Source organism: Scophthalmus maximus, chromosome 22 (genome assembly GCF_022379125.1).
Source record: "Scophthalmus maximus strain ysfricsl-2021 chromosome 22, ASM2237912v1, whole genome shotgun sequence".
In the NCBI taxonomy this organism is placed as follows: domain Eukaryota; kingdom Metazoa; phylum Chordata; class Actinopteri; order Pleuronectiformes; family Scophthalmidae; genus Scophthalmus; species Scophthalmus maximus.
The window spans coordinates 1,874,110-1,887,500 of NC_061536.1; the positions used below are offsets into that span (position 1 = coordinate 1,874,110).

General features: G+C 44.0%; 1 protein-coding gene across 1 annotated transcript in view; it reads right to left on the reverse strand.

The window, feature by feature from the left end:
* csmd2 (CUB and Sushi multiple domains 2) overlaps positions 1–13,391 on the reverse strand; it is a 232,902-nt gene that overhangs the window by 161,199 nt on the left and 58,312 nt on the right. Inside the window, exons 4-5 of the mRNA XM_047330254.1 lie at positions 9,747–9,941; positions 5,340–5,547 (exon numbers count right to left, since the gene is read on the reverse strand). Of these exons, the coding sequence (XP_047186210.1) occupies positions 5,340–5,547; positions 9,747–9,941 (403 nt within the window). The remainder of the gene's footprint in view (positions 1–5,339; positions 5,548–9,746; positions 9,942–13,391) is intronic.

A 13,391-nucleotide genomic window follows, 5' to 3' on the forward strand; every position in this document is an offset into this window, starting at 1 on the left:
ATATGCCTGGCAGCCAATAGCTTGCTGTGGAGTCCCGCTGGGAGAGACTTTGGGGACCAGGGGTTATCCCCATGGTGAACAGCTGTTGGCGTGCACGCAAAATGTAAATCTACACACTTTCCACAGTTCTATGGATGCATGCATATGCACACAAATCTGGAAATGGGTCATCCAAAGAAAATTATGATGGAACTTCAGCTGGTGTAAACTCAAACTTGAATCTCATGAGCCCAACATGAAAAAACTAAAATAAAAACTTGACCAATCTCTTTGAAAACGCAAAAACAAAAGTTGAGGCATTTATCTCCACCAAAAAAAAAGAAGGCTACTCATATCACTGTAACTCCCATCGGAAGCTACAGAAAACAGCTCCTGGACTTAAAAAGCTGTTCCGAAGACTATTCACTCTCTCTCAGGTGAGACAACCCAACAGCCAATCAATATATACCCAGTCTTCTGTACTCTGCTCCAACAACTCTTTATCTCCTTCTGTCTCACTCACACACACACGCGCTCCCTCCATGTTTTGGGACAAGTTGACACATATCAGCACTGCAGAGATAATCTATATGTTTGCCAAGTGTCGGTGTCTCAAGTCCATGGGGTATGAGGTTAAAAGATAGAGGAGAAAGGATGGGAAGCTACCTACAGAGATCACAACTCATTGGACTCTCAGATCTCCAAAACATGAAGCAATAAGTTGCATCTACCCAGGGAGCGTTCTGTTGTCAGCAATGGATGATCAGAAAAAGAGAAGAAGAAAAAGAAAAACCCTCGTGGGATCTGGAGTTTGCAAAAAAGTTCGCTGAAATAAAGAGGGAAGACACAAGTTTTGATTTGGAACATTTCCTGTAAAATGGTGCGATCACTGAGCTGTGATCGCACCATTTTAATTCAACAGAATTTTTTTTCCTTTGTTTGAACCCAGGGAGTAATGCCAATATTCAGGGTGCTTTCAACTACAGATTCCGAACCTTTATACTTGCTTTTTACAGTATCCAAGGTGCTGCAGGAGTTGCTTTCATCATCTCAAGGGAGCACTGCTGGTTGATGAAAATGTATTATGGTGCTTCGCAAAACAATTTGGCGCCAAAGAAAATTACAAGTCAAATAGCTGTGAGTTCCACTTTGCAGCAAGCAGGCGAATGAGCATCTGGCAATTGGTGAGCGTCGGGCGTTATTTACATTGCCTCAAAGTGGATGGTGATGGGGGCGAAAATCAATGTGGATACAAACAGTGTAATCACAGAGTAATATGTTCCCCTGGGCAGTCAACACCGGAGAAGTCCCGTCAGGGTAATGCCGAGTGGAGGTGGAATTCCGTCACCAGCTCATCCCACTGCCACATTCAATCTGCATGCACATCCCAGTTCCTGAGGTCCGCCTCTGTGGCTGTCTTTTTCCGTGCTGCCTTTTGTGGATGCCAACGCTGCAGGGCTGCCAATCAAATCACCGGATGGTGTGGTAAACAAGAGCCCAAGTGAACGCGATCAGGTTCACTTATGCAAAGGGGTGATGTTGATGGTGATTGATGGTGTTCATTCTGGTTCATTTTCTTCCTCCCAAAGCACAGACACAGACACAGACACAGACGTGACAAGAACGCACAGAGCATGTACACTTGACATGCTTTCTCCCGAGCTGTTGTGGTTCAATCAGGGTAACGCACTTTTGACCATGAACCTTGACTTCCCTTCTTCTATTGGACCACTTAAACATTTTCCTGAGAAGTTTATGGTCTTGCTTGCTAGTTTCAACTCTACTTCAATACAGCATGATGTCCATTTTGTAAATGATGTTCTATATGGCGCTGTTCAAAATGCTAAAGTTGAGGCTTCAAAACTAGGAATGCGCCGAAATGAAAATTGTTGGCTTGAAGGCCGAATACCCGAAAATTGCCAGTTTTACCCAATGCATGAATTAAAAGGCCTAAATGTGCATCCCATCACCTAACGTCTTTCCCAGATGTAACTCAGCCCCACTTCCAAGTAATGATCTTTATGTCGTGGATCAACTAAAGTCGTGATGCAGTACAGGGGTTCAGAGTTTGTTTCACCAACCACGTGTGTTGACAGCCTATTAGTTGTTTATAATCAGTGGTCTGTTTCACCCTCTTTGATAGAAGACTCATCAGCGCTGCAGGTTTATCTCCCTTGTTAGCTACTCAAAGTGGGCGAGTAGAGAGAGAACTTTTTCCCTATTAACACCCAATGGTATGTGGTGAATGTCGCGGGCAGGTCATAAGCTATTTTTTTGTCATTCTGTGACATCTGTTTTCTGCCGTCATGTTGGTGCGCGCACCGCATTCTAGGCTGGCAGCTTTTTGATCGCATCATTTGAAACATTGTCTTTTCACATACACCGAAACTGCTTCTTTTTCTATTTTCGGCCGAACAATTTCGGGGGCCGAATATTCCGTGCAACCCTATTCAAAACAGCAGTTTAACAAACCTACCGATAACGTCACGGTGGGTCGCCACTTGATTATAAGCCTTCTGTGATTGAAAGTAATGGATAGAGATTCTTTGTAAAATCAGGATCAAGAGAAAGTGCTTTGATCCAAGTTGAATTGCAAATTTACATTTAATAGCTGATCAGAAAAGAATGAGCTCTATTAAACTCAACTGTTACTTATCACTGTGCAAACCAATGTGATTAAATCACAGAGAGGCCCAATTACATGATGAGAGGAGAAGAGAGCGCAGCACCATCTTCAAGCCACAAAGAAGGAAAGGCTCACTTGGAAACTCGCTAGAGGGTGGGAGCTTTAGGTCGGCACCATCATAGCGCTCCACCTGACCTCTCTAATTATCCACGAGTTGGAAAGCCGTAAACCCTCCACCCATATATCTAGCTCTCCACTTCCATGTCCATCCTCCCTTCCAAAAGGTCCTGCCCTCCTCTCCACTTCTCTCCTCCGGTGTCTGCTCGTTCTTACTGTTTGACCCTGTCGTCCCCCTGGTCCATCCCTACTGCTCCTTTCCTCACTCCAAAATTATAGATACACAGCTACTTAGATGCCTCACAGATTAAGTGACTGAGTTGAAAAAAGGCTGGTGGGTTTTTTTGTACATTTTGGGAAAAGACGGCTACCACTTTTCAACTCAAAACACTATGTGAGTGAAGTAAAACCCAAGCCAGCATGACTAGAAAGAAATGAAAAAGTGGAGACAGGCCAGCATGTCTGCACCGTGTCCTCTGTCCACTGTGCTGCCTCTTCCTTGCAATGTGCATGATCAACTGTGACTTGCACAATGCAACATTTGCCAATAGCCCTTCTCCATTCTTTGAAGTCACTTTTTTTCCCCATGCAGCTTCCCCATGCTCTTGTTAGACAGTGCATCCACGCCACAGGTGCACTGCCATGGGTGGCCCCGTCAACACTCACCACGAGGACGACAGAGCCAGAAGAGATTTGGGCAACCCGCAAGGCAAAAGAGAGCAAATCAAAGTCTGGGACAAGAAGCTGATGACACTGTAAAATGTGTCAAAAGAAGCAAAGTCAGGCTGCCATGTCTGGGAGACCAATTCTCCGTCAGCCAAGCAGACATTCAAAGAGACTTTAATATCAGACTACAAGGCACAATTCTCAGTTTTAAGACTGCTCAGAGTCAATCAAGTTCTTCGCTAGAAATGTTATTGCTTAACTACTGAGTGAATGAGTGAAAGTGACAAACGGAAGTTTCCGAGGGCCACAAGATGACTCCTCACATATTCTTTCAGAACCTGTATCAACATGTCTCTTTCCCTCTGTCTTTCCCCCGCTCTCTCTTTCTGTACGTCTGTGCATTTCAAGTGTCTAATGGCTCTGCCAGTTTTACCCCTTGTCGCTTCCAGCCGGCTGCCTGTGGCTGTAACTTCAAAGTCTCCTTGTTGATCCTGAAACTAAACCTGTATTTTTTTTTTTTTACTTGTCCTAGATTTCCATGATGCATGACAAGTGCTTTCCTCCATCTGTGTTTAACGCATGTATGTTTTTCAGGCTAATATTAGCCTTGGGTGGTAATTGAGTGAAGGAGGAACATTGTGGCAGCCGAGTGTGAGGGAGAGTACATCTGGTTGGGCAAATTCGTCTAGTGCCAGCACAAATGGAAGTGTGGCCGAAAGTCTGAATACTTCTGTGCCCATGTCCATTTGTGCCCATATGGGCTTCCCCGTGCATGTGTGTGCGTGTGCACGCGCGCGCGAACCTGCGAGTGTGGGTAAAACGCCACTATGCGGCTGCCGGTGGAAATCGAGCTCACTAATTACTTCCTGAGCTGAGAGAGTTGTCAGAGAGAGGAGGAGCTGCCACAGATGGTGAGAGACCCACACTGACGCCGGGACATCCTAGCTCTTCATCATTAGAGCTGAGCATGTGTGTTTGTGTGAGACTGACTAATTGACAGAATGAGTGAATGACCGGGGGGGGGGGGGGGGGGGGGGGGGAATAGACTCAACTTTTTGGCTTAAACTTGTCATTATGATGTCAAAACTGATTGAACAATGTAATGGCTAAGTGAAATCCCAATCTCCGCGGTTATATTGGTCCTCTCTGAGCCTTGCTTCCTCCATGTGATTCTCTTGGACACATTTTTTGACTGAAAGATGTTGAGTCGATTTACAAGTTTTGATATTTCAAAAAATGACGTACAGTTTGTCTTCTTTCTACTCGATATGTTACTAACACGACCAGCCTACCTATCACTATTACCAAACATTTAACTCAAGGTATGATAAAAATGGGATTTGGACTTTTGTTTTCTGCTTTGGACGGAAGCCAGGCTGCTGGCATTGAGTTAGCCGTGATGCTAATGCTGCTGTTAGTTAACGCCAGGGGCCAGAAAGCAAAGCAGGATCTTGAGTGTACAAACATCCCTCTTCTCCCGCCTGTTATCTCCAAAGTGGTACTGACAACTTCATCAGGAGCTCTGAGGAAAAGTACCTGCGTCCTTACTGCCATCTTGCCACTGCAGCGCCTTTTCGACCGTGACCAAACAATAATACCACCTGGGACATCTAGGGGCACGGAAGCAGTCTGTTGCCCTTTTAAATAAAAACTTTACTTTCAATTTAAAAGATACTACCAATTGTATTCTACATTTGATGACCCTGTTGTTTGATTCACTTCTTCTTCCTCTGATATTCCACCAAGACATCTCAAGACAGCTAGTGTTCCGACCTAGTCACCCTAGGTTCCCCTGGACGTACCCAACCACCTCCAACCCTATTTCAACCACATCCTTCCCTCATGTGACAAAGTACCTGTGGGCAGGTCGAGCACAAGAGGACTCTCCTTCCCTCCGCGTCCCTGGCCCAGCTCACATTCAACAGCAACATGCTGCAGGCTGACTACTCACCACTGTGAAGAGCCGTCTGTGCCGCTGACCTCCAGCAGGTCGTAATCGTCCTCCAGCTGAAAGTCAGAGAACACCAGGGCAATGGTGTCTCCCGGCTCGGCCAGCACCGTCCAGGTACAGTCTGCGTTGTTGCTGTACTCAGCAGGGTAATTGGGAGTGGTGATCACCCCGCTCTGGCCTCGCAGTGTGCCTCCGCACCCATCGTCCGCTGCAGAGTGCACAGATGAGAGCAAGGCTTAGCAAATGTCGGAAAACAAATATAATCACAGACTTGCGATACAGAGGTTATTGAAGACAGTTGGAAACAGTAGGAGAGCGAGGGATGTAAACGGATAATGACCACAAACTGCAGCTTTGGTACAGCTGCAGGTCAAGTTAGACCCGTGAAGTAATCAAATGAAAATCTTTCTTTGTGTCTTGTCTGGTCCAATTCTGTGAAACGGATCCTATGATTTTTTTTATGTTTTTCTCCTTATTTTTAGGAATACATTTTAACCAAGACACAAAACACAAGCCAGCAGGGAACTCCATTTAAAATGGGCGCATGGAGTTCATAGCCTTAGAGACTATATAACTGCAATACACAGTGATAGTTTAAATGTTGCAAAAGACCCATAATATACTGCTCTCTTCATGTAACATAAGACCCCCGCCCCCCCAAAAAAGCCCTCCCGATATTATGAAAAGTGTAAATGTATTATGCAACCCTTAATTTAACGCTAATTTGAGATAATTTCCATCTAAAAATACATCAACTATATAACCTATTTAGACAGATACAAATTGAGCAAAATTATGATTAAGCCTGCTAAAGCCCCTTTGAGAACACACTGTCTGGAAAGAGATGCCCCGACTGATAACACTAATGACACTGAATGATTCAGGAAGAAAATTCAAGCCAAACTATGTCACATACTGTAGGCTTAACTTAGTGGGAACTTTGGGAGGGGGGAGGGGGCGGGGTTGCCAGGAACCTTGAGTGCGTTTTACATTTAAAAATATATACATTTAGTTTTTATGAATATTTATTTCTGGCCATGTATTATGTTTTTATCATCAGCCAAAGTCCAAGCTCCTGGATTTGAAAATCTGACAATGACAAACGGCACATTGTTCAAGTGTGGGAAATGTTCGCATAGGCCAGTCATATCATTTTAAAATGCTCTCTAGTCCTATTACAGTGAGCAGGAAGCATGGTGGTGAGGTGTGATGCAACCTAATGCAACATGGGGGGGTGTGATTAAATTATGATTAATTCATATTTTTGTTAATCAAAGCAACTCTTCCCCCATCAAGATCACTTTAAGGAGGCCATTAAATAATAAAGCATGCATTTAATATCTTGCCAGGATAATTCTTTTGCCCAGCCCCTGATATGTTCATTACTGCTTTCAACAATACGGAATCATGTGATCTCTGGAATTTGTGGAAATACATATCACTACAGTATGTACTGGTAAACAGATGGGACGCATCAAAAGTAGTTCTGATTGACACTCCTGAATATGTGTGTGTGTGTGTGTGTGTGTGTGTGTGTGTGTGTGTTGGGGTGGTGTGGTGCAGGATTCATTAGTGGCCATGCTAGTGGGCTGTTTCAAAGAGGGGAGGAGGAGAGGTGCCAGGCCCTGTCTATCATCCATCCTACCTGTCACCACGGCAACCCCCCTGAGGGGGGGCAAGGGAGTGTACGGACGAGAGGAAACCTGTGAGGTGTGAACTTGAATAGTTGGGAAACCACGACAGAAGCACGAGGAGGAGGGGATGAGGAGGATGACAGGTGACAAGCGGGGATGGCCAAGAGAGAGGTGCAGAGGGGGGTTGGGCAGTGAAGAAAGAGAGAGATGGCAAGTGGGGTGACGGGTGATTGTTGCAGTGGGAGTGACAGGAAGTGGAAGGCAGACAGAAGAAAGGATGAGGAAGTGCATTGATATTCTACACAAGATAGTTTCTTCACACTTGAAGGGAAGTATCTGACTATAACTCCCCCCTTCACCCTGACTCGCTCCCTCGTACATTTTGTGCCTGCTGCCGGCCGATTGAAGTGTTTTACCACCATTGAAAACATACAATGGATATAGCATTGGATATAAAATAAAACCAAAACAACCTGTTTAACTCTTCAATTTGACAGATGTTTCCCTTCAGTCATTTGTAGATTCCCACCATTGAACAGTGCATGTTGTATTTTTACAACATGCACTGTTCATAGGCTGTCCCTTAGGATGTCATGGATTTCCATAAAGTGTGAGGAGCTGCTTCATTTCCTTCAAGCGTCATGGTAACCGAGTTGTGGGGAAGCATGGGCAATGTTTGCGAGTTATAAAAAAAACCATTCATGTTTAATGTGCATCAATGGAAAATGTATGTTCATGTACACAAAACAGGCACTTTTGTTATTTTTTAAAATGGGACAACTAAAAGCAACACAATGCTGTAAGATATCACCATGCTTTGTTAAAGCACACGCCAGAGATAAATACTTGTGTGTGTGTGTGTGTGTGTGTGTACAGGTGGTGACATTCCGAACTTGTCCGCAGCAAGACTTTTTCTGGAAAGATATGCAGCAACAGAAAGTGCAGTGTTGGTTTGGCATAAAAGAGATGTACACATATGACAAGCAACCTAGTGTTGTGTAAAAAACATTATCTGTGCCATCAGTATCAATGACTAGTTATTATTTATGGCCTGAATGCACCAAAGTGTCCTGTTCTTTCACATATGGGCAAGCTCTGTAATTGGAGGGACACACTTATGCATTGAGGAATTAGCATTCAGGTGTACACAGGGCTTTTTATGTGGCACTGGGAGACCTCAGTTAATCGTAGGGGAAATTGTCAGCTTCCAAAAGTTGTTGGCATGTCATTTTCACTGAAAAAGGGTGGCATATTCACATCCTCGAGTGCACTTTCCATTCCGGCAGGGAGCCTGAGTGGCCAAAGAGGAGGAGAACGAAAGAGCTTGAGTTTGGGTGCTAAAAGCAAATAGCTAATTTATGATGGAGAAAAAATGGGGGGGGGGGCTGTCCTTTATAAGTTTCTGGAAGAAATTGTTTATAGAACACATAATAATTTCACATTTAAATGTGCAGGCATGTGCACATGTCAGCGTGTGATTGGGTGGGTGTGCGTGGACTGTGCTGGCACATGGTGCCCAGCCATGTGTGCTTCTATGTGGGCTTCCTGACTCCCAGCCTTGCTGCAGATGGCACAGTGTCTCAGCACTCTGCTCAGCAGGCACACTGACACAAACCATTGGCCACATGGACACACAAACACACACAAGAAAGCAAATGGACATACCCACACACATGCAAACTCGCATATGTATGATGTGCATGTTTTTCAAATATGTACAAATTCACTTGTACATGAGATAAATGCACATGCAATGATATCACGATTGCCCTCAGTGAACTATTTTCACAAACTATGTCATGTTGAGTCAGACAACACACACTGGCAGGTGTCGCTGCCGCAGGGACGCTCGCCAACGGTGAGGTGAGGACAACTGGCAAGAGCACCTGACTGGGAGCTAACACAGGAGGTCCTGTCATGGTTAATAAGATATCAGCATAAGCCACGGAAAACCTTGTCAGGTCATGTGATGGCAAGTTTAAATATATGTGAGTGTGTGAGTGTGAGTGTGTGGGCTACATGATGTTTTTTTATCAATGATGCATAAAATCCAATATAAGCAAGGTTGACTAGTCTTGATTTCAAAACCAAGGTCAATTTTGCATCTACAATATAGATTTTTGTTTTTCATAATTTTCAGAGGCTATGGATGAAATAGCATGTTGACTTTTATGATCCAGTAATGCTTATCACATTTTTACCTGATGGAAGCTCCACTTGCGCACCTGCTCTTCAGGACATTGGTACTAAACCCTTTGCTGTCAGTTTACCCTGTCTTGTCATTTTAAGATTTCGCTTTACAATTGATACTGAAATAAACTGTCAACAATTTTCGGTGTTATCTATTTAAAAGAAAACATTCAGTCAAATAGGTTCTCTCTGGGTAATCCGGCTTCCTCCCACAGTCCTTACACATGCAGATTGTCAGGGTTAGGTAGATTGGAGACTCTAAATTGACCGTAGTTGTGAATGTGAAAGTGAATGGCTGTGTGTCTCTGTATGTTGCCCTGCGATACTTGACATACACTGTAAACTGGGATTGGCTCCAGCCCCCCCACAATAAAGCGGTAGGGATAATGGATGGATGGATTCAGTCAAATAGTATCAAATATATATCAAACTAAATGTTATCATCTGTTGGCTGTCAGTCCTGGGGGTCATAAATCTTACACACCTACAAAATTGAAATATTTACGTTGTGGACCAGAATATTTCCAGATTTCGCCAAAAGGGCTGTTATGATGGACAGTTGTCCGCTGTTCCTCCGACGTACCTCTGCAGTAGGGAAGGGGGAAATCCCAGGCAGCAGTACCAGCCGAAGTGGCCAGGCAGGAGAGGGTGGTGTGACCCTCCAGCACGTAGCCTGGGCTGCAGCTGTAGCGGATTTTGTCCCCGATGTTGAACGTGGACCCCTGCTGGTGGCCATTGAGCAGCTGTCCGGGATTACCACAAGTGTAGCTGGCCAGAGCTGGGTAGAGAGAGAGAGAGAGAGGGAAGTGGGAAAGACAGTTAATGAGGCAATTTGTGGTTGACTCTGTGGTACTGCATCAACTTGGTGCTGACAATAGCCAGAAAATGAGGGAAATGTACAGAAGGGTCTGGTGACACATAACCACACACGCACACACGCACAAAATTGTTGGACAGTTAAACAGTTTTAGTACTTCAGGCTTTCTGCTTCTGCACATTCGGTTTGAAATAAAATAAGGCTTACTGCATTAAATGAAGTACCAAGTCACGGCTTTTAATTTGGGTATGTTTGCATCCTTATTTAAAGAAATGTAGCTCTTTTGACACATAGTGCCCGAATTGCAAGGCTTCGAAGGCCATTGGCTGCTTGGCTACTGGTCACACGTAGCTCAGTGTTGACTGAGGATTGAAAATAGGTGACTACACAGCTGTAAGAGATAATGATCCAGCTCGAGTCGGTGCACATTGTAAAGCTAGAAAATGACGACCCGGTCAACTGATGAGCAGAACATTCTGTTCTTTTTATGAAGCAGAATGTCTACAATGCTCACCAGGATGTATAGGCTGATATGCTCCTTTGTCATCAGTCAACAGAAGACTTAATGAGACAAAACCTCAGAAGAGCAATCACAAGATGGACAACCCTGGAATAAATATCTCAAAAACAGAAAAGTCAAGCTGCAAAATCAGAAACCGCTAGATTTGTGGAACAAAGTTCTGTAGACTGATGAAAAAAAGAAGAATCATCATCTATCAAAATGATGGGAAGAGCAAAGTGGGGAGCAAAACAATCGTATGACCCAAAGCCACCAGCTCATTCATCAAACATGGTCATGGTTATTTTGTGACTTGGGCTTGTCGTACACTGCCATTTATTGATGGTTTCACTGCTGACAGAAGCAGCAGGATGAATCCAGAGGTACGCAGGAGCATTCTGTGCTCAGTTTGAGCCAAATGCATCAAAACTTAATGGATGACATTTCATAATTCAGCAGAACAAAGATCCTTGAACATATAGTCAAAGTAACCAAAGAGCTTTTCAGCTGAAGAGACATCCTGGACTGGTTCGGAGTCAGTCACCTGATCCCAGTCACGAGTGAGCGGCGTTCCACTCGGTGAGGCAGAAGGACCCTCACAACTTGCTGACGGAGGCTGCAGCTGCAGTGAAGGACTAAGAAGGGATCAGCAAAATCATCAGTGGGTCGAAGACTTCGGGCAGTCATTGACTGCAAAAGATTTTCCTCAAAACATTCATTTGATGTGCATTTGTCCGATTGGCTTCCAGCAACTTACCTATGAGCACTAGGTGCTGAATGGCCTATATCCACATATAGTTATTTCTATATTGATACATTTTAGACTCAGACTGCCTGTGCTGAAGCACAGAGCCTCATGAACACAAACTGTGTACCTAAATACTTACGATCTGGACAGACCCAAGCAAACAATCACTTACTTAAAAAATCAACTTACAACAAATACACTTTTATACATCGTACATCCATTCAAATAGACTTGTTTTTTCCTCTTTTGTTTTCCTTTTTCAGAAACTTCTCTCATTGATGCTATGTCGACCCCCACTACTGTGTACTTGCGTACAAATCGGTGAGGTCAATACTGCCAGCACATCCTCTAATTGTGTGTTATAATGCAAATCAAGTTCAAGGTAGTTCAGCCAATCCGGCGTTTTCCTGCACCTCTTGCTTCAGTCGTTATGTTTCAGTAAATGACTCATGATTGTCGCTGCTGTTCTCTCCTTGATGACACAGTAAAAAAGAACATTGGCTGAAATGCTCGGCAAGGTGTGCAGTGGAAGGGGTTTTTTTTTTCTTGCTGAATCTCAAACACATGTGCACCTTGTCATCCAGTTTGCAGTCGCCGCCCCACACAGTGACAGAGCTGGCCAGAGCATGTGCTGGACTTTGGATGAAACGCAGTCTCTCCACAGGGAACGGGCTTAACTCCAAAGAGGAGCGAATGGCTCCTGTACAGCGACACAGCTCACTGGCAACTCACCATCACACGCTATGTACACTCGCGTCTCTCCCCTATCGAACGTCTCCAGCTTTGTGATTTATTACAAAAGATTGTACAATATTTCAAGGGGAATCAGCTGCACTGCAAAATGTTCATCTTTGCGAGAACGGGTCATCAGTTTGGAAAATGTTTGTATTTACACTAGGATAAAAAAGGTTTAACAAGAATAAGTGAGACGCCACACAAGACTCGCATGATAAAATGCATGGAATTGTCTTTTTCTTGAGAGAGTATAATTAAGTGGTCTTTTTTTTCCCGTCTTTTTATTTGTGTCACTCAAAACTGGAGTGTAGATGTAGGATTCAGAATTTGTTTAAATGCTGAAAAACTAATGTTTTTGTTTATTATTCATCTTTTCCTCTTTCTAGCCCAGTAAGCCAAAACCCTCCTCACAGCAAGGTCTAACAAGGACGGATCACTCATTTTACCCAACAGTGCATTTCGGAGCGGGAGCTGAGGAAGTAACTGGCTGGTAAACAAATAGCCTGCGCCCACCAGTCCATCCACCAGACAACAAACATGATCCTTTCAAAGATCACAAAGGTAAACATACCAAGAGAACTGGGAGACTCTAAGCCTTAATGACATTGTCACAGCTTGGATTGTTCATATTTGAAAGCATATGCCCATTGGTGGAGATGGTGAGAGGTTTGGAAATGACAGAGATGAAACAAAGGAAAAGTAGAGAGGTTCTCACCAACACATGATGTTGTAACATTGATTGACAGGACACTAACAACAATATAGCAACTATAATCAAGTGTGTACACACTAGTCTACAATGTACTACTTGTATATTGTTCATTAATCAAAATGGGAACGTGTGTGTGTTGGGTGTCTTTGTAGCTAAATGGCAATTATTAAACTCTCGCAAACAAGACGTTTATTCATTTCTTTTCTTTAAATCAATTTTTGATTAGTGTCAGAAGCATTCTCAGCTGCTGACACACGTAACCTGCCGTGCCTCCCTGGAATTTTTAACCAATTTAATTTTAACAACAGCTGCCAGACGAAAGGTATATACAAACACAAAGTACCTTCCAATTTAGAAATCCAGTATCAGCCGAATCCTTGTCAATTCCTAACTTAAAAAAGACTTATTTAAAAACTTTAATTTTAAATTAAAGGTTAAAATCAGCCTTGGTTCATTTAGGCCCCCCGAGACTACAGCTGCATGATGCTCCGCGAGCTACACCCCGATCAGTGATTTTCACAGCAGGCGTTTTCCCACGTCTGCTGAAGGCGGAACACCTGCTCAGACGCCGAGGATTGTGCCCCAAATGACTCGGTGGCGAATTACCTTTTAGCGTACCTGGTTAGTGCTCGCGTACTCTCCCCTCTGGCCTTGTCCGACACTCTGGTGGCGGACTGACTTGTCAATTTCGGGCTCCGCTGTGCCACAGCCTTTATT